The 20034-nt window shown below is 43.5% G+C and overlaps 1 protein-coding gene across 4 annotated transcripts in view; it reads right to left on the bottom strand.

Moving 5' to 3' along the window:
- LOC117808013 (FERM, ARHGEF and pleckstrin domain-containing protein 1-like) overlaps positions 1 to 20034 on the bottom strand; it is a 44985-nt gene that overhangs the window by 20658 nt on the left and 4293 nt on the right. For all 4 annotated transcript variants that reach the window (XM_034677416.1, XM_034677419.1, XM_034677417.1 and 1 more), the window contains 2 exons: positions 16875 to 17104; positions 419 to 523 (listed from right to left, as the gene is read on the bottom strand). In XM_034677416.1, the coding sequence (XP_034533307.1) occupies positions 419 to 523; positions 16875 to 17048 (279 nt within the window). In that variant the 5' untranslated portion in view covers positions 17049 to 17104. The remainder of the gene's footprint in view (positions 1 to 418; positions 524 to 16874; positions 17105 to 20034) is intronic.

Raw genomic sequence — 20034 nt, 5'->3', positions numbered from 1 at the left:
TAATCTTGGTTGTTTGGATATCTCCTTGATTTATAGCTGCTTTTATTCATGTGGGTCTGTATCTTCCTGTGTTCGTGGGCTGTTGGTATTTCGTCAGCATTACTTCATCTGTTCTATCGATCCGCTTCAAAGCTGCTGCTGCTCTTTTGCCTGAGGCTCTGAAACGCACAGTGAAGGCCTGTGCTGGAGCAGAGTCTTCCTCTCAGGCCGTCTCATTTATAACTCAATTCTAAACGCAGATTCTCGCTGCAGTAGAGATGGAACAGCGACTGCAATCGACAGACACACCCATGGAAAGTACAGCAAGTGTGCAAATTATTACAACCAGCTGCTCTGTCGTGAAACACGTGGAATAACTGAGTCCAGGTGGAGATTTAAATCAAAAAAGGAAGGAGGTAGAAAGAGGATTCTCTCTTACAGTCATCTTGCGATGGTCTTGATACTCCAGTCCAAAGTAGTCTCCCTCTGTCAGGTTGAGGTGGACGCAGGCCAGGTCGAACAGCACTTTGCCGGGGGAACGTTGCTGGAAGAGAGGAAGAAAGGTGGTGAAATATAAATTAGAGTCATTACAGCAGGAGGACACTATTCAAATTTGGACCAATTTGAGGAAAAAAAGTCTGGAAAGCAACGAATCCTCCCTCGTGGGAGCCATTCTCACTAACAAGCCCCTCTCACTAAACAAGCAGACGACCTTTGACCTCATTGTGGGGTCTAGGCTTCAGGTTCTGGTCTAATGAATAGCTGGAGGCTGAGGCTCATCTGGGGAAGCACAAAAACAACCTCCACAAAGCCCCTGGAGAAGATCCTAACATGTATCTGTACCTGATGCTTGTTAGCATTAAACCAATCCTGATTCAGAGTTTGGGGATTTTCCTAAAAGGACTCAGACACGGCAGCAAACCCTAAATTAAGCCGGTGAAGCTGAATGCAGTAACATGCTGTTACACACACGCTGATGAGAGGAGTTAATATGTAGTTGCATGAAGGAAAGCATTCCTTCTTTGACAGGCACACACAGGCACAACATGACTTCATCATCAGATCTCAGATTCACGCTTCACTGGGAGTCTAAACATGCTTTCTTTATGCACCTTAAGAACAGGGAAGTAGGTGATGAGCTGTGTGATGCAGGTTTAGATAATGCATGTGTGTGTGTCTTTGATTGTAGAGTCTGGCCTTATGAAGATGGATTATATGACCATAAAGACAGAGAAATGTACAACTCATATACTTCACAGGATAAGAAAAGCACTGCGTGTCATTACAGAGGGTTTACTGAAGGTGGAGAGGGAACCAGGGTGAGGAAAGTCGTGAAGGCAGCGTGTGTTGAGAAGAAAAACGAACGGGACAGGAATCAGAGCAGCGCAAGCTCAAAGTGTGAGCCAAGTCTGTCACCATCTGGCTACCGTGTGTCCATCTGTTTCTGTGTGGTCAGCCTGTCTGCAGAGACACACCGACCTACTGTACTCAGACCCTCTCACGCTAGTAATGCCTGGAGATAAAAATGAACACTACTAAGTCGTTCAAATACAAAGTCAGAGAGGCAGTGAAAGTGACAGATGCCTCAGTTGGAGTTTGCACAAGATCTGGTTCTCGGTGGTGGTAATCTCGGTTTAAGGGAGGTTACGGGAGGAGCGGAAGAGGTGGAGGAACAGGTTGGAAGAGGATCCAAGAGCAGAAAAGCTTAACAGTCTTAAAGGCGGGAAACAAAGGAATACCAAAGATGTCCTGCTGCTGGAGAAATCCACCCTTCCTTCAGCTTAAAAACCGCTAAATATTCCTCTTACTCACTCTTTGAATCTCCTCTACCTTTCTTGTTATTAAAGGCGTGCATGGAAACTTCTGCACAAAATGTCCAACTTCAACAATAAGAGGTCCAGATTCTGCAGAGTCTGGCTTGGAGGAGATGCAGGAGCTTTAGTATGTGACCCAGAAAACACAAAGCACATGCTGAGGCAGAGAGGAGAGGAAGATGGAGAATGTTGGAGATTTAGACTTTGTACAATGAGGGAGAGAAGAAAACGGGGACAGAGGAACTTTTATAACAATATAAGTTTTATAGCAACTTCATGAAATGAAATAAAAGGACAAAAGAGAAAGACTTCCTTATTTCTTGACATATTTTGTGCACAATAACTTGCAGAAAAGCATGTCCTGAGTGCAATAGGTCATGTTGTCCACGTTGAACTCAATTACTCTACGACAGATTCCACTTTCCTTTAATTTTAGCAAACTCTTCTCCAGTGACTACAGTAAGCCTGTGTGCATGCATTGGGGAGATATCCCATATCACATTCAAGTAATGCAAGACCGAGGAATGCAAAGGGGGAATGTCATTGAGGGACTGGTGGTGAAATCTATGAATATCAATACCCCTGAACAATAACACAGGCGGCACGAACATGATAAGTCAGGCGCCTCCTCAGAAATCTGGCAGGGGTCACTTAATCTAACCTGAAGTGCTGGAGTGAAAAGAAGTCGTAATGAAAAGGTGAGAGCAAAGAGCGCGCTGGAGAGTGAAGAAAGAGACGGAGTTCAAACCGAATGGGCGTGCTCGGACTTGGTTCTTTTTGGGCACTGAAGCAAACCTCTTAAAACAACACGCCGCAGCGGGCCAAGTGCATTAAATCTGGTCAACACGGCCGCTGAAAGAAGTGGGAGCCAAACCTTAAATCTGTCTGCTACGAGGCTGGAGATAAAGTCAAGTTCAAGGGTGATAGTGTCCAAAGTGAGACAGTGAGGCTTGTAGAATCCAAACCAAACTCAAGGTCTCTACATTTTTCAAGGTTTTCAGCGTTTCACTTTCAGGAGCTGCTCTTGGTCTTCATGCTTTTTCCTTACATGTGTTCTTTTCAGTCGTCTAAGGTAACTTGTGTTTTTAATCCCCCCTCGTTACCAAAGCAGCTCCTCTCTGCAGCACGCGATGGTCGTGACTTAAACGATCAGGATCAAGGGTAAAGGACTCAATGAGAAGGATGTCCTCTTTCTCATTTTTCACTTCCTGGACGGAGTAAACGCTCCTGGAAATGTATAAATATCATGTTTACAGACTAAATGAATGCTCAATCAGCACACAGGTAATCAGAACAACAATGCATGTACACATTAAGCTCCCTGCAAAGAAACATCAGATAAAAAATGTGTATGAAACATAGGAGAGAGGATGATGCTTCCAAAATTAAAGTGGCACTTAAACAGGAGAGTTTGCTTCTTCTTATGATGCGTTTCCATCTTGGCAGCATCTTCATGAGAGGAAATTGCCACTTAGCTGAGGTCAAACATGATATATATGGAGGCTTCACACTTCCTGCATAACAAGTATGCAAAGTGAGGATGTTAATGATGAAGTAGTTTAAGCAAATCAGGCTGAAAAGTTGAGTTTTTGAGAGCTCTAAGGGTAAAAAGTAAGTGGTGTGTTTGCGAGTTGAACGGCTCAGTTGACCAGAAGTAGACCAGATCCTGTGGAGCTCAGTCTGAGGTCCTTTCAGTTCAAATCACAATCCTCTCATTCAGCGACGACTATCAATGAGCCTTTCTTAGTCAGCCAAAAACACACGCACACACTCAGTGACACACAGAGACATTTTTATCACGTCTTGAAGCGTGATTTTTGTCTTATCAAGCAGATGTGCAGTGATACTCAGACATATTGAGCACTCTCTGCTGCATACGCATAAACTGAAGCATCCACTGGCGTGTGTGTGTGTTTGCATGAAGACACACAATTACAGAGCCTGAAAAAACAGTTGAAGTCAGAGTTTCCTGCTGCAGCACTGGACCATAAACGCAACCTGCAAAGGCCAAGGAAGCGTCCTTAAAGGCAGCGTTTCACACAGCTGTCCTCTCAGGGCGTCACACAAACATGGCTCCTGACTCCAGATAATTAGAAGGCTAGCAGGTCGAGCAGTGAGCCTTCAAAACTGAGTGTCCTTCAGATGAGTGTGCTGGAGCCTGGCACCCAGCGTCCAGGCATCCAAAGTTTGAGGACAAGCCTTAATAAGAAGTTATCAAAATAGCTCTGGACATGGAAAAGGAACAAAAACAGCACGTGGTTCTTGTATGTTATATTTCTGTGCCCTAGTGTAGCAATAAACTGGATATTTTTCTACATGCGAGAGTCGTGAAATCCAAAACACAGCACTCCCAGTAAACACTGAGGCTGTGTGAAGCCAAGGTACCTGCCCCCGCCTTCTGTTTACCTTCTATAATTGACTCATTTCTGAAGCAAACACACCTCTAATGGTGCCCCTGACACAAAATGTGTTAAAGGGTAAGTTTAAATATACATTACTGCAGGCCGGGGGGTTAATTGTGGCGGGTCTCACACTCTGAGTGTGTCTGGTTTCTGTTACTGACAGTAAACAAAGCTGAGGGGTCCAGGAAGGACCAGAAGCCCCAACAGTGTGTACAGAAAACAGGTCAGATGCTGCTTTTCATTACGTGTAAGCCTCCCTGCTCTTTCACTTTGGGTTTCTTTGGGACTTCCTTCCTTATTTGGAGTCCTAACTCAAGTTAACCAATGGCTCTTGCTCAATTCAGACTTCAGAATTCATGACAGGATAGAGAAAATGGCGGCAGAGTGTTTCTACTGTCCACACGTCTTTTCAACTTAATTGAGTCTCCTACTCTGTAAAAATCTACAACCTTTCTCATGCGGTTTATCAAAGTAATTCCCCCCTTTACTATCCGTCCCCTTTGCCCTCTCAAGCCTATAGAAGACAAACCTTAATACATCACTTCACTTCCTTTTGTTGCAGCGTCTCTGTGGCCTTTACGTCCAGATGAAGAGTTAATGAAACACATCTTTCTTCCCCTAAAGAAAGTGAGTAAAACAGTCACACCAGTCAGCCCTGTATCTCTGAATCCCTGTGTCAGCTCTCCCTTCACTACACAAGACCTTCATGGACATATTTTACCTATTAATTATTCTGTTTTTCTTCCTCCGCTCTCCATCCTGTCTTGCCCTGCAACCTGCAGCCAAGCAAAATATTCTCACCATCTGTCGTGGTGTGCTGGGAGTTTAGAGAGCCTCCCACGGCGTCATGGATGCACATGACCTATGACGCCCTAAATAGAAATACATTTAAGTGGCATTCGCATAACGCATATGGATTATTTTAGTATGCTTGCTGGACCTTTTTGAAAATTAAATCTCCTTACTCCTGATATGTTATTTTCAAATCAAGTCCCAAGACGTGCTGGAAACAATAGAACAGGACTTGAGGCAAATTGGCATGCAGCAAAAGGCTGTTTGAAAGGTCTGTAGTCCTGCACTTTGACTAATGTCAGCAGGGATAGAAACCAGATGGGTGAGACTGATGATAAGAACTCTCCACGGGGTGAAAGACAGGAGAAAAAAAAACACCTCAGAGCTGCTCAGTTTCTTCCTTTGGTTCCTCTGCTTTGACCTCCAGGAGGGATCTTTTCAGTGAGAGTCTTTGTCTGGCATACGAGAGGAGAATGTGTTGTTGTTACACCTGATATGATTTCAAATTTGTACCTTTACTGGGTGTTTTTTTTCAAGCAATCGACCTTCCTGGAGGAGAAATATGCAGACAAATTCATCGATCGGTCTCTGCTCTGCTTTAAAAACAAACCGTGTTAACGTCAAGTTCATGTGACGAGGAGAGCGGTGATAGATGTGGGAAGATAAAGCCTGAAAATGAAAGATATAACTCCACCCTGCTGGGGGAGAGAGCCAGGGAATCACCTGAACCTTGACTAAACTCCTGTCTTGCTGTGAGTGTGCGTGCTAAGCAGTAATTTGAGCAGTAAATCTGTTTTAGTTTCATGGTGGACCTTTTCAAAAAAGGTGTTCCAGAGAGTGAGAAGAGTCCTGCAGATGAACTGAAACTAAATTGGCTGAAAATCACCAGAAAAGAAAGACAGGGTTACAGCAATGTGCTATTTGATGCTTGGACAGAAATAAGTCTTTAAATCCAGCGTTTTCATTTCTGGGACGCTAATTACTCTGCATTATTTTTGTCCTATTCCAAATCTTTTCATGTGAAACAAGAGATAGGCTGAGGATTGGTAGACTTGTTCCCTGAGGCTGTGAATAATGGGACTCTCGGATGTTTAATAGTCTGAACACACACAGGCTATTTTCTGAAATGGACAAGCACAGCAGACCATAAAATCTGGTTAAGCACTGCCATGTTAAAGTGATAGTCAGAGGGCTGGTTGTTCAGCTTGGGATGAGATGCTCGATTTGACACTCATGCTTTTCACATGAGACGTATCCCTCCTACTGCTGCTGCTCTTGGATTTTAAACTCACAACTACCCGGCTTGTGTAAGTGGAAAGAACATTAGCATGAGTTTTCCTTTTTGCCTGTGTATTAAGGTTTATAGAAGGTTGTTTCTGTACTGATACTTCCTTAAATACATTACTGGATTTCAGTAGCTAGGGATGCAGCGCACGTTATGGTCAGTGCGATGTGTTTGTATGCCGTTCGTATCAATGATTTTGTGCATATTATGACAATAATTTGACTCTAAAATAGATCCAGTCTTCATGTTGTTTTTGTCTATGTACATAAATATCATCCTGATCTGAGGCCAAAGAATACTGTACAATACTGTACAACCAAAATACCAGTGAACAGCAGGACAGCTGGGAGAGGCTTCCTTCCTCCTCGTCCTGTCCTCTCCACCAATCACATCCTCCCGTCCAGATTAGATTAAACAGCTTAACCTACTGGCAAGACGTCAGAGCTGGTTCCTCTACTCTGCCAGAAGGGAAAGGGCTCAAAATCACAGACAGATGGACACACAAACACAAACACACATGTGCCTATAACGGGACTGTTGAATAAACTGCATGTTGGCAGAATACCTGCAAGCAGTGACAGCAAGGCACTGTGGGAGATTTGACTGGCAACACCCTGATGGGGGATGATGAGAGAATGCCCACAGGCAGCTGAGAAGACAACAGTGTGTTCATGACTGTGTGTGGACATTAAGGCTCACACACCACTTGAGGCAGACAATTAAATCAGGCAGCAGAGGGAAATACATTCACACTGCTGTATGTACCATTAAAAAGCAATTGGCGTCTCGTGCAGGATCCGCCGTTGCGACGTCTCGTGCAATAATGAGGACGGTAAATCTCACAACAGGGCTTCTTTGTTTCACCGAGAGCCTCCAGAGCTCCATCAAGGAGCGGGATGATAAAATGGAAATGGCCGGCGAGCACATGGTTCAGGCTTTTTCAGGCTTTTATCTCGAGTGTCTTGTAGTATCAAGAGTATGCTTTCAGCGTGGGTAGCTGTGCTGACTCTGAGGGAAGGTTGCTCATGTGCCAAAGATCTTCTATTACGAATGAGGGAGAGCTATTATATGGTGCATGTCGCTCATACATGCAAAATATGATCCTCCTAAAGGTTATTAAGCAATCAAATATGATACAGACATGATATGCATACATTTACATTGACTATGACTGAAAACACTCTGTGTTTTTCGTTGTTTTCTACTTACACATCAGTAAAAGAACTTGGAAATGTGTTGTAGAATTACTAGGTTTGCACACAGAACTTGCTAATGGCTTCTTCCATGATGGTGATGATGCCTCCAATTTGCTGAAATGCAATCTTATACAGGCTAAATATGTCGCCTCCATTTGCAGCTCAAACCACAAGTGACTCCATTTGGCATCTTCAAAAAGCATTGTAAGATTTGTAGCTCACAGAGTTTCATCCTCCCCTCCACAGCAGTAAGACAATAAGAAATAAAAGCACAAAAGTCTCACCTCATTTACCCTCACAGTAAACACACAGCCCTTAAACCCACTTACAGATGCCTCAGCGGGGCATCTGTTTTTGTTTTGCACGTGTTGCTGAAACAGATGATTTAGGAGCCAGAAAAAGGGCGTGGAAACACAAGTGAATATAGGAACCATGCCTGTGGTAAACACATATGCATGTGTGGCTGTGGGGACACACTGAGCAGCATTGTGATTATGCCACAGTGGAGAATTTTCACTGTCGTTAAAACTTGATATCTGAGTGATATTAAAACACGTCAATCAAATCACATATCGGCATGATGAGCAATTTTCTGACGGAGACGAATCTCATTACAGTTTCTGCAGCCGCAGAAAGTCTGATTAAATGTTGCCTGGAGGCAGTGGGGAGTCAAAATGCATCACTTAATCCATCTGAGAGTAAGAAAAACACTCTTAAATCAAATGAATAAATCACAGCCAGAGCTTACAGAGTGGTGACAGTGATTCATCGGGGGAAGTGATACTGGGAATTCCCAATTAGGGCGACAAGAAGGAGCAGTACCCCTCAAATATTTGCAGAGAGTTAGGATCATCTGGTCTGAGTGATGACACTTAGGCATGACGAAACATCCTGACAGACAGAGTGGCGTGGAGGAAAGAGAGAAAAACACATACAGGTGGAGGAAGGTGATAACCAAAGCTACTTTCCCCCCCCCTTAACAACACATCCCAGGCTGCATTCCTCTGCGACTTTCTCAGAGAAACAAGCAGCAGGAGACTCAGGGACACAGCAGGGGACTCGCCATTGAATTCCTCTGGGGTTTCTGGAAAACATCCAAACGGAGGCGAGGAAAGAGATTAAGAAACACTTCACCTTTTGAAAATAGAAACCCAGTGCTGCATGCTTCCACATAACAACACCCAGAGATTTAGGGAGGGAGTTACAGGGCAGGGTGCAGATCCGCAAAAGAGACCGAGGGAGGCAAGCACTATGGAGGTTTAATCAGGGGCTGTGATTAACACCTATCGAGGGGCAGCAATCTCATTTAAGACACTGAAGCTGACACTTGGGGTTTAAGCTGCTTGACAGACTCTTAGCAGGCCCACTTAGGCGGTTCTTTTCTCCAAGTTCCCAGACGAAGAACAAGAGACTCTCATGTCGAAGAATTGCTTAAGTCCAGTTCACATTTAAAGGGACATTCCTTCATTTCTAGCAGCCACTGAGTTGAGGTTTTCCTGGTCTTTGTTTGGTATAACACTGAAAATACACCCATAATAAGTTCTATGGTAGAGCTCAAAGATCAAGATGGATATACTTCTGATGATGGTGCATTTCCATGGGGAATCCAAGCCTTCATCCCTCACAGGTAGAGCTGACTTTATCACCTGTACCGAAGGGAAGCTTTGACACAAGCTAACCACTCTCCTCCATCATCGGCTGCAGATTTACGGCAGCAGAGACAGCTGCAAAGGGGAGCCACAAAACCTAACAGCTCTGCACATAAAGACCTGTCCAACTCACACCAGAGAGGAGAGCAAACATCTAATTTTAGCGACACTTTGTGCAGCAGACTCCCCCTCACTGCTTCAGTTTCCAGCTCTCAGGTGGAAAAAATATAAAACTGCGAAACGATCTGATTATGAGAAACAGAAGAACTCCTGGGTCCAACACCAACATTTAAATTGTAGCTACAATTCTTTTTTGTATTAAACAACCTCTGCCAAGTTCATTTTTTTGAATACAACAGGAGCTCTAAATGAGTTCTGGCTTTGGTCCAGGTTGTCTGGCAGAGAAGATAAACCTACCAGCGTTTGTCTAGCGGTTGATGCTAATTTCCTTTTGTGTTTAAAACAACACCACCGAGGTATTCCAGAAGCAAAGTGGGATTGAGTTTGTGATGACAAGGGGAATGAGATATTGTTGTAGCATGTTAAGCATCAAGATACCACAACTTCAATTAAATACAGGAAGTAATTAATAACTTTTAAGAATAGAATAAAAATAAATCAAACCACATGCCTTTTAAAGCCTGGACTTCTAATCCACAACATCGTCTCATTTCTTGCCGGGGTTTGGTGCAGCACAGTGAATCGGGTTCAGTGATTACCCGAAATGGGGCCCTGCTCCCTCACTTGGGACCTCATTCACTGCAATTACTTTAAAACAGATTCCCATCTGCAGCCAGACAGTGCTTGCTCATTCATTTGCGTCTGTGGGAGACGGATGTGTGTTTGTATACATCTTTCTCCTTCTCTCAGTCGCTGCATTCGCCCTCTTTGTCTGTCACAGCGAGAGTAACACCATGTCTCTTTTTTCCGTCCCTAAGTTGGGCCCCCTTCGTTTCTTTCCGGCTCAACTCTTCGGGAACAATCTTTCAGTTACTGTCTCTCCATCAGGGACTGTCTCAGAGTAATAATCTCTATGTCTCCTTTCCTCATTCTCTCCTTCCTAGCTCGGAGGCAGCTTCGTCTGTGGCCCTGTCTTTGAACTCAGCACGGCTAAATGCTTCCACGTGGCTGCACGCGCACACACCCACCTTCGTTGCAGGGTTGCAAAACGTATGCTTCTATTGCAACAGCAAAGCCTCAGCTCCATGTTCAAGTTCCCACAGGATGTCTCGAGGCTGCTGAAAGAAAGGACTGACGAAAAGTGAAACTCAAACTTTACTGTAATGGTAGGTTACTTCATTTACCCCCATGGGAAAAGTCTCTTCATTTGCTCCTGTAGCAGGTTAAACTTTGAGGTCGGCTACAGAAGGGGAACTAAAGAGTAGAGGTCTCTTAAAGGAAAGTCAGTGCAGTCAGGAGTTGCTTTTCGAAGGCCCTGACCACAGGAATGAGACTGAATGCCAAGCATTACATAACACAGAACAGTTTCACTCTTTAAAAGTCTGTAAGCGAGCACGCTGCATCCACATGTTACTTGAATTTGAGGGTTATGACTCCATTATTTCCAGGACGGATTCTTTACTTGATAGTGATTCAAAATACATATTCTAACTGTTTTTAATTCTCTGTATTACAAGAAACACTCAGCCTGGTGCTGGGATGGATCTTCTGGAGCCTAGGTAGGTTTGTTTTGATGTTTTTCCTCCTCTGCATATGTCTGCACCGGTCAGACAACATTCAGGCAGCCAATTAGTGCAGTGTCTCATTATCATAGCTACCCTCACACTCAGATCACTGCAAAGATAATAAGGTTCAAACTGAGGGGCTGCAGAACCTCCAGAGAGGTTGCATTTGTGATGCTTCTGCAACCCAATTCCAAATCTTGTTAGAAAAAGAAGCAGAATATCTTATAACAGCTAAACTTACTTTTATTTTGAAGCTTAAAGTTGTAATTCAGGCTTCTGATGGATCTATCTCAGCTATCCCTTAAATGTCAGCAGTGTAGACTCTGTCTTTGTAGGTCTGTGGTGACTAAGAGCTGCAGAGACAATGATTAATCACCCATTTATTTGAATGATTGAAGTAACAATACATTATTCAGTCATGTGCATTCCCCGTTACCATCATAAGAGTCATGAGGGGGAGGATATTAAATCTGTAAACCTAATCAAATATTTAGTTTAATAGGACCGGGATTAAGTCGTCTTAACGTGTGCAGAACTGCAGGGCAGGTTTTAGCTTGCACATATGTACTGGCTTTATTTGTGTTCATGCATATTGGCCTATAAACTCACATCTCCATGTAATGTGGTTTGATGGGGCTCCTGTGAGCTCATGCAAACAGCATCAGCGTACGTCTAGCATGTTACAGTGCCGTATTGAGCAGGGACTGCAGGCTTATAACACACGAAGCAGGTCTCGGTGGACGATGATGATGAATACGGCCTGCCAAAGCTACTGTTAGTACTGTACGTGCTCCAAGACAGCCAAATGAAAGGAGGAGATTATTCTGGAGATCAGGAGTGAGGGCTTAGGTATTGGATGTGTGGACAGATAGGGAGTGAGAGAAAAAGAGGAGGAAAGAAAACTGCAGAAGCAAAGGGTCATAAACGTTTGAGCCTCTCCCTGAAATGACTACACTTTACCGTCTTTAAACATCACCTTGGCTCTGCCCACACATCCAAAAACCACTGCGACTTAACTACCGGGAACACAGCCAACTTCTGAGCACACAGAGAAACACGATCACAGTTTGGCTCCGAGCTTCAGAATACACACTTTCTCATCTTTTTATTACTTTGTAACTCTTGTGTGTCTGCAGCATAAATACCAGAGAAAAACACCTTTAAAGAGAATCTAAGCTTGGTTTATCACGCTGAAATAGAGGACACAAAAAGTCTTGCTGGATCTCGTCAAATAACAAAAAGTTAGTAGTCCAATCTGAGGATTAAAATAACTCTGGGTCTTAGTCTGGACAAAATAATAACCGTCTGGTTTCGTGCATGCTAATTCTCTAATGCGAGGCTGCATTAAAGCTAATTTCCTCTGGTCTTGTAAGAGGCAAATAGCCAGGAAATAAGCTGCAAAATGAGGCAGACAGACCTCCCTGTTGGAGGAGGAATGGGCCACAATGAAACCAGAATTGAGCCTTCAAATAGAATAAAAAGGCCAGAATAAAACAAAATGTATGAATGAGTGCAGTTTGATTGAGAGACACAATAAAATGTAAATTTAAGGAGAAATCTCTGTGTGTAAGTCCACTGCTTCTCTATCTGTTCCTTCCACGTGTATCATCTACTCCCGAGGTGGCCGACAGCACAAAGGCCCATCAATTTGAAATGTCAACAGCTCCACATTGCAGCCGTGGAGCGTGCGTTTGTGCATAATGTGGCGAGGGACTTGTAGCTCGTTTATCAGAGGCCTTCGGAGACCACCGGTCCATCAAATGATGTCGTCTATAAAGCGGCTCTACCATTCTAATCCCACTAAACCCTCCCTCAATTCTTTGCAGTGTGGTATCTATCTCCAAAACCACGCAAAACACAAGGTTAGAAGTCATGCAGATCATAAAGCCACAATCCAATCATGCAACAAATGACACACAAATGATCTTATTGCAGACGGAACACGCACAGCTCCCACATGTGTGCTAACCTCTTTTAGCCTCCCCCTGTTGTTTTTTTATATAAAGCTTCTGGCATCAACTGAGAGGGTCAATCTTGGTGTGGATGTATTGGATAGTGTTGCACGGATTAGGGTCAAGTAAGCATGCTAGAGAAGATCGTGCAGGGAAAACATCGACCAATCAGGCGTCCCAGATTGATGGATTTAAAAAAAGAAGAACCCCATTTATGCAAAAGTGAATGAGAGTGTGGCTCCATATGTGCAACCACTGTAAGGATGAAATATGCATCATCTGTGCTAGTTAGATTCTAATGGGGGGCAGGTCCATGGGGGGGCCGGCTTAACTGAGCTCAACCATTCTCCAGGGAGTCAGCAGGGGTTCAACTTTGCTACCATGCAGCTCAGGCTAAATATGTTGCATGTCTGCTGCAGTGAGTTACACATGCAGGTGCAAACATGGAGGTCCAACAGAGAGTGAGATGCATGCAAATCATGGCAGAATGTAAAACCAAGGTATGTTAAAGACATATGATTAAAACACATTGTTGTCTCTGCTGTGAATGCAGGAAACAAAGCGTGCAATTTTCACTGCACTGTCAGGTTGTTTTGCTCTCTCCTCCTGGTGTCTGTCTCTCTTTTAGCTTCAGATTTTTCAGGTCAGGGTTCAGTTTCAGGTTACGGATGCTCCAGACGAGGGACAAAAACAGTAGTATGCTTGATTTATAAAAGGTTTCTGAATATGTGCCCAAAAAAGAGGTGGACCCTGTATTTGTGAGGGATTACTTTCTGCTTTGGATTAATGTGTTTAGTATTTACATCAGCGAGAAGATATATGTGCTGTTTACTCAAAGTACACTCAAGCAAGTTGATGTCTTAACTTGACCGTGAATTAAAATTTCAGGTCAGTGTTGATTTGTACCACAAGGAGGCTTAAAAGAAGACATTGACATGGAAGAGTTGCTTGCCAAGGAATCAGAGGGACTATTTTTAATATTTTGGGATTCTAATGTGCATAACCACCTGTTCACTACACATGACCCCTTACTTTCTGTCCTCTGATAACTATTTTTCTTCTCCTTAGGGTGCAAAGCTGCGATGGATGTGTATCAGTCTCTGCAGACACACAGGTGGCCTACTTGTAATACTGTGCCTAAAGGCATCTTTGTAGACACAGATGGATGACTGAAGCTGCTGCGTTCTGCTCAATATCTGATTTAGGATCAGGTGTGAGTTCCAGCAACGTGAAATCACTTGACCCTCTCCCCTCTGTTTTAATAATCTCCACCACAAAAAGCTAAATTGTTTCCTTTGGAAAATCCCTGATGCTTGAACTCATGACAAACAGAGAGGATCTGGGGCAGGGAGGCGCATGAAATAAAGTTTCCCTCCAAACACCGCAGCTTAATGAGATTAAAGTGTAATAAAATCAGATATCAAAAAGGAATGAGTCAAAGGTTTGTGTTGGAGGAGAGATGAGGAGTTTCATGTGTCTGAGCGAGCACATGCAGTTACATTCAAATCAACTGACAGGCTCTGTGGATGGATTCACTGACGCTAAATGACACTGAACCAAGTGAAACCAAGTCAGAGTAAATGAGTAACATCCATCCCTGATTATTCACCATGCATGCAAATACACACACACACACACACACACACACACACACACACACACACACACACACACACACACACACACACACACACACACACACACACACACACACACACACACACACACACACACTGCACATCCTCTCTGCCTTTAATAATTTACAAGGGGGAAGTCAGTGACAATGTTGTGCACTCTCACACTCCTCTGACATGCTGCTTCTATTCCACATGAATAATGAAGCCTCTGAGTGTGTGTGTGGCGGTCACTAATGCAGTAGCCATGTTTTATGAATGTAAGGTATACTAGAGTAATGTAAGTTTCAAGGTCAGCTCAAGAATAAAAATATTAACAGAACAGATTTATCAACATACGTAATATAAAACATGATGGGTTAATATTTCCTGTTATTCCATGAGAAGGAGAAGCTGCATATGATCTGAATGAACAACAGAGACCAACTTAAACACTGTGGGATCTCTTTCTGATCCAACATGTTCCCCCCACATGGGAATCTGACTAAGAGAGTCCATTCACATAGTCCACATTCCCGACAGAGAGCCTGAGGATACAGCTCCTTTTATAAACAGCAGAAATATCACGTCATAACTCTCTCATTGTGGACAACATGGAGCTTCTATGGAAGTCACGGGTTACAGAGAATGCTTTGAATATTCCCCGTTCATGCATTTGAATAACTATGGAACCAGCACAGGGAAACACAACGACAGGACGTCAAAAGTTTGAAAAATGTGGCTTCTGGTGATGTTTTGGATCTTTAAACTTCATCGCTCCACCTCCAACCCCCCTGGGTGAGGTTTTGTAGATTACAGGCTGAGTTAATGAGTAGTTTATTAGAAGGCTAGCTCTCCCTGCGATGAGGAAATGCCCGACTGAGTGCCAACGCTGGTGTAAAGGCTGCAGGCTTATCTGTTGATTCACACGATCGTCTACACCTACTGCACAAACACGCCAGGAGGCATCGTAACAGGAAGGATAGATTAGGTGAGCCAAGCTAGGAGACAATGCCTCACTTATTTCATTCAATGTGAGATGAGCAATAAAAACAGACACTTTCTTTTACTCTTCTTTCCTTCAATCCTTCCTTTTCTCTCCATCTCTGCCTTCAGTGTTATTTCTAGTCCGGTCTCCTGCTGGTTTACACTTCACTCTCCCAAGAAAATGACAGCAAGGGAGGGATTCCTGTCGTAAATAAAGGCTGGAGCTGCTCTGTGGAGAACCACAACTTCAGTTTTCTTACTCTAGTTTGAGAAAACACGACTTCAGGGGTTTCAAAAAATGCTAAAAAATACACCATCCCACAACCAGGATCCCAGCCCCTCTGTCAAACTGTCCGTACAGCCACAGTCGCACACATCCTCAGGCACTAACAACCACGTACATTCTTGGCATTTTCACAAGAGCCAATTACGGCTCTTCCAAACTGGCAGCTCTGGATGTTCGACAAGCCAGCTGAGACTGAGGCTCGTCTGAATTTTTACCTAATTATCATCGCAAAAACTCACAGAATTCTGAGCCGATAACGCAGCGGCTGGTGTTTCTTAAAGGCTTGCAAATTACCAAGGAGGGCGTGTGTGTGTGAGCGAAGTTTCTGTCATCCTGCGGTAGACACTAATTCAGAAATTCAAGACTACTCCCACAGCAGCACAGATGTCATTAAAGCTACTGCCTGTGTAACGTCTCAGAGGACCCTGATCTCCAAACAGCATTAGGAAGCTGCTGCTGCTGCACACAAACATAAGCCTCAGACTCACTCACTGGACTCAGAGATTTAAAATTCATACAAATACTAAAAATGCATGTGTGCAAAAATCTGTGACTTCTGTTTTCAGCAGAGTGAACTAAAGCAAACAAGTCAAGAAGATAATGACGGAAGGCCGGAAATGAAAAGATAGTAAGCCAGCACTCGTTTAAATATAGCATCAGAAAGAGAAAGAATGAAAGCTGCAGCGGGTTTCCATCTGTGAGCGTCCGTCCAAAGGCTTAAAGAGGAAGCTGGCTCCCATCCCAATTCCAGTCTCACCAGGAAGTAGAGATGTGTGATAAGAGCTCGAGGTAAATGGGACATATCGAGCCATCCTCCTTCAGCTGAAGTGATTGATTGCTTTAAGGTGTCCTCAATCACGACACATATCTCAATTTGTTATATCTTGATGAAGATTGACATCAAAGTGGTAGACAGTCGATATAAAGATCACAGATAGACAAAACTTTGAATAAAATGATTCAGACAAGTGCACATATGGGGCTTTTTGCAGTTACAGGGAGCCGATAACTCACTGAACTTCTAAATGAAAAGAAACAAAGAGTCATTTCTTTGCAGATTGTAGATATACAACAATACTGATATATCTTTGATGAGCTGATATCAAGCTTCAAATCTCACTCTGCTTATAATATTGAATGTGTAACACCTCTGCATTCAATAATTGAACCCCTGACTGTTTATAATAATCAACATGTAGGCAGAATCAGACTCCTGCAAACTCTCATTACTCACCGATATCTGGAAGACTTCCTGTGTGTCATCGAGCAGCTGAACCCTTATGGAGACTTGTCGCCCCGGAGCCTGGGTTGGAGGGCGCAGACCGGGCTCCAACGTGGAAACCCCAAAGCTGTCTGGGGCGCTCAGCCTCTGTCCGGCAGCGGACGGCCTCTCGGCTGGTTCCACCATAGTGACGGCCCTCTACGGTAAAGGAGCGCTCGAGCTGCAGGCACCTCTGTTCACGTCTGGAGGAGAGAGGAGGAGAGAGTACTCTTAGATGTGTTGACTCTAAAATTTGGGGCTGCAGTTATGTGCTTCAAGCTAAAACAGCCAGCAATCTGTTCAGGCTGTGATTTTCAGATATTTTTGGATGTCTTAAATACATAATAGGCAGTTAAACACAAGGATCCAGCATTCCCTCTTAGATTCGAGCTTCTACATGGGCCTTTATCCTAAATAGCACAGTTGCATCACATCCTGTGTGTTGGTACAATCTAAACAGAATGTCCTTGTATGGTGTTCCTGTTTTCTTTTTATAGGAACAGTGTGGGTGTCTGACAAGCAAATATTTTGAAGGAAAAAAAACATCCTTAACGACATCAGAACATTGCTTCTGGGGGAACTTTCTGCAGAGTAAGCTGGAGAAATGTGCGAAAAGATCCAGCCACATTTATTCAGTCTGGGTGTAATTGGCCTTGCACGTTGTAAAAACCACCAGACATTTAGTCAGTGAGTTTTCAGCTGGGATTTCATACTGGTCAGGATGATGAAAGCGATGTTTAAACCACAGTATGACAGCTAAACTCGGAGTTTGGCCGATGCACAAAGAAGCAGACAGACATGTCTCACACCTTGTGAGACACACTTACCCCGGCTGCAGCAAACGCAGGTGGGATTTACGGCGTTTCCTACAAACCAAACATCCCCGCTCCGTGTAAGACCAGTTCAGACTTGAATCAAAGCCTCATAAGTGGGGCAAATGAGATACGGTCTGAAAACACACAAAGACACCCCCCTCCTCTGCCTCCACACACACACACACACACACACACACACCCCAACCCTCTTCTCTCTCATTTCCCTCAGACTCAAACAGGCACAAACTTTTCATCGCCCCCACCGCCATGCCGCGCACTTGATAAAACCTCAACCTCAGACAATAAATATCCTCGCAGACGGTTGGTGACATCAGAGCTGGGGAATGTTTTAGGAGACAGTCAGGGGGGGGGGGGGGGGGTGATGAAGGCACAGAGCACGCTGACATAAAAACACAGCAGTGTTTACGTGCGACTGAGTGCACAGGACACTCAACTTTCATAAAAACATCTCCAAGACCCTCTCACCTCTCTGTGACTGAGTTCACTCACAGGTTTGTCTGGAGAACAATCACATTTAAACATGGTTAGAGTCTTTACTGGATCACTTGTCAATACATTGACGATGAGTCTTTGTGGAGGTTGTAATCCTCAGTGGTAAAAAGTAGAGCTTGACCGGTGAATAACCCAAGCCTGTATCACCTCTTCTGGCTTTTCCAGTCTGCTTTATCAATGTTTATATCGTCCAGAGCTGCAACCACAGTTGATTAAGAAGTGTGAGTCATTTTCTAAGAGTAACATTTTCTGATGTGAACATGTACTGGTTTCTTTTCTCATCTAGGACACCGTACTAAATCTGGACCAGAAGCCGTATTGAGGACAGCCGAGCATCCAGCTTGTACAAGTGTTCCGCCATGGGCTTTCACAGTGTCCAAAGTAAGGTTTATATTTTAAGACCAAGTACATGCAGTATGTCATCAGACTGATTTGAGGCTGTGTGATCCCAAAATCTCCCCTTAAATGCGCCTGAGAATAAAAATACAGCTTTTCTTTGCCCAAATCTGGTGAAATCAAACGGGGGTATAATTTGTGGTCTGTTGTAGAATATCCCAAAATTCCATCCAGTGAATGGCTGACACTTTTCTCTGTGAGACTCAGATGGGATGTGTGATGACACTAAGTTGAAACCTGCTTCAGAAAATGAAGGTTTTAGGCTCATAATTTAGGACTTAAATGTATTTTTTCATGAAAAGACAGAATGGATCCAACTTCTTCAAAGTGAGGATTTAATACCTTTCTCTTCCTTGGGATTAGATTTCATAACTGAGTTCCCTTTTTGCTTCTGCAGACAAAAAGAGGAACTATCATTGTGGATTAACAGACAGTTTTAACACATTTCACTACTTTCTAAGCTAAGGAAATAATCAGCAGGCTTATTGACTTTAAAATAAGTTTACATTGAAGCATTACAGAAGAAGTCTCAGCCCTCTGAAGGCCAGAGAGGCCCTGGAAATGGCAAACAGCCAGTAAATGCCAACAAGCTCCAGGGGAGCAGCCACAGAAGCTGACCTTTGACCTCAGTATAAAAGTGGAAATAAAGATGTCTTTGTCCTGCATCTATTAAAATCAAGATAACACTGTACACTCCTCCTGGAAACACAGACACTATGCTATAAAGTGTTCCTGCAAATCACCTTAAAAGAAACTTCATACTTTGTTTCTCCACACCTTGAGTTTTACTAATCCCTCATTCACCTGCACACAAAAACTTGGGCCTTTATTTTCACCTCAGTGACAAAAGCTGATACTGGAAACTGGAGCCCGGCCAAGGAAGTGACCTGACAATAACAAAAAGGGACCTGACATTCAGGTTACTCATTACACCTGTGGGACGCTCATTTGTTCTTGTGTGCTACTTCTCCACGCTGCACTGAAAGGAACGCTCTGCTAGCCCGTTTGAGAGAGTAACAGCTCTGTCATGAAATGCTAAATACTTTCAACGCAAGCAAAATGTGCTGAGGCCTCACTCATCCTTAAAAGCAACACATGTGTAATCTTAAAGCCCTTTTTAAAGCCTTACATTATCACTAACTAGCCAGCAGGTGCCAATTACACAAACAAAGACTGCATTGTCTCAGTCTCCAAACATAAACTCATTATCAGGTTGAATTTCAAAGTCTAGCTTTTGATTAACTCCTACATATCATGACTGTTGAAAAGTATTGCTAACTAATACTGGAGAGAAATTTGCTGAATGCTTATGACAGGCAGACTTCAAGGTAAAATGGTCAACATGTAATTACTGTGAAAGGCACCAAAACATGAAGTATCTACAGTTCTTCCCTCCCATAAATCATAAA

This window comes from Notolabrus celidotus, chromosome 24 (assembly GCF_009762535.1).
Source record: "Notolabrus celidotus isolate fNotCel1 chromosome 24, fNotCel1.pri, whole genome shotgun sequence".
NCBI lineage: Eukaryota > Metazoa > Chordata > Actinopteri > Labriformes > Labridae > Notolabrus > Notolabrus celidotus.
The sequence above is the reverse complement of the archived record's forward strand: the minus strand, read 5'-3'. Positions and strand labels throughout refer to the sequence as shown.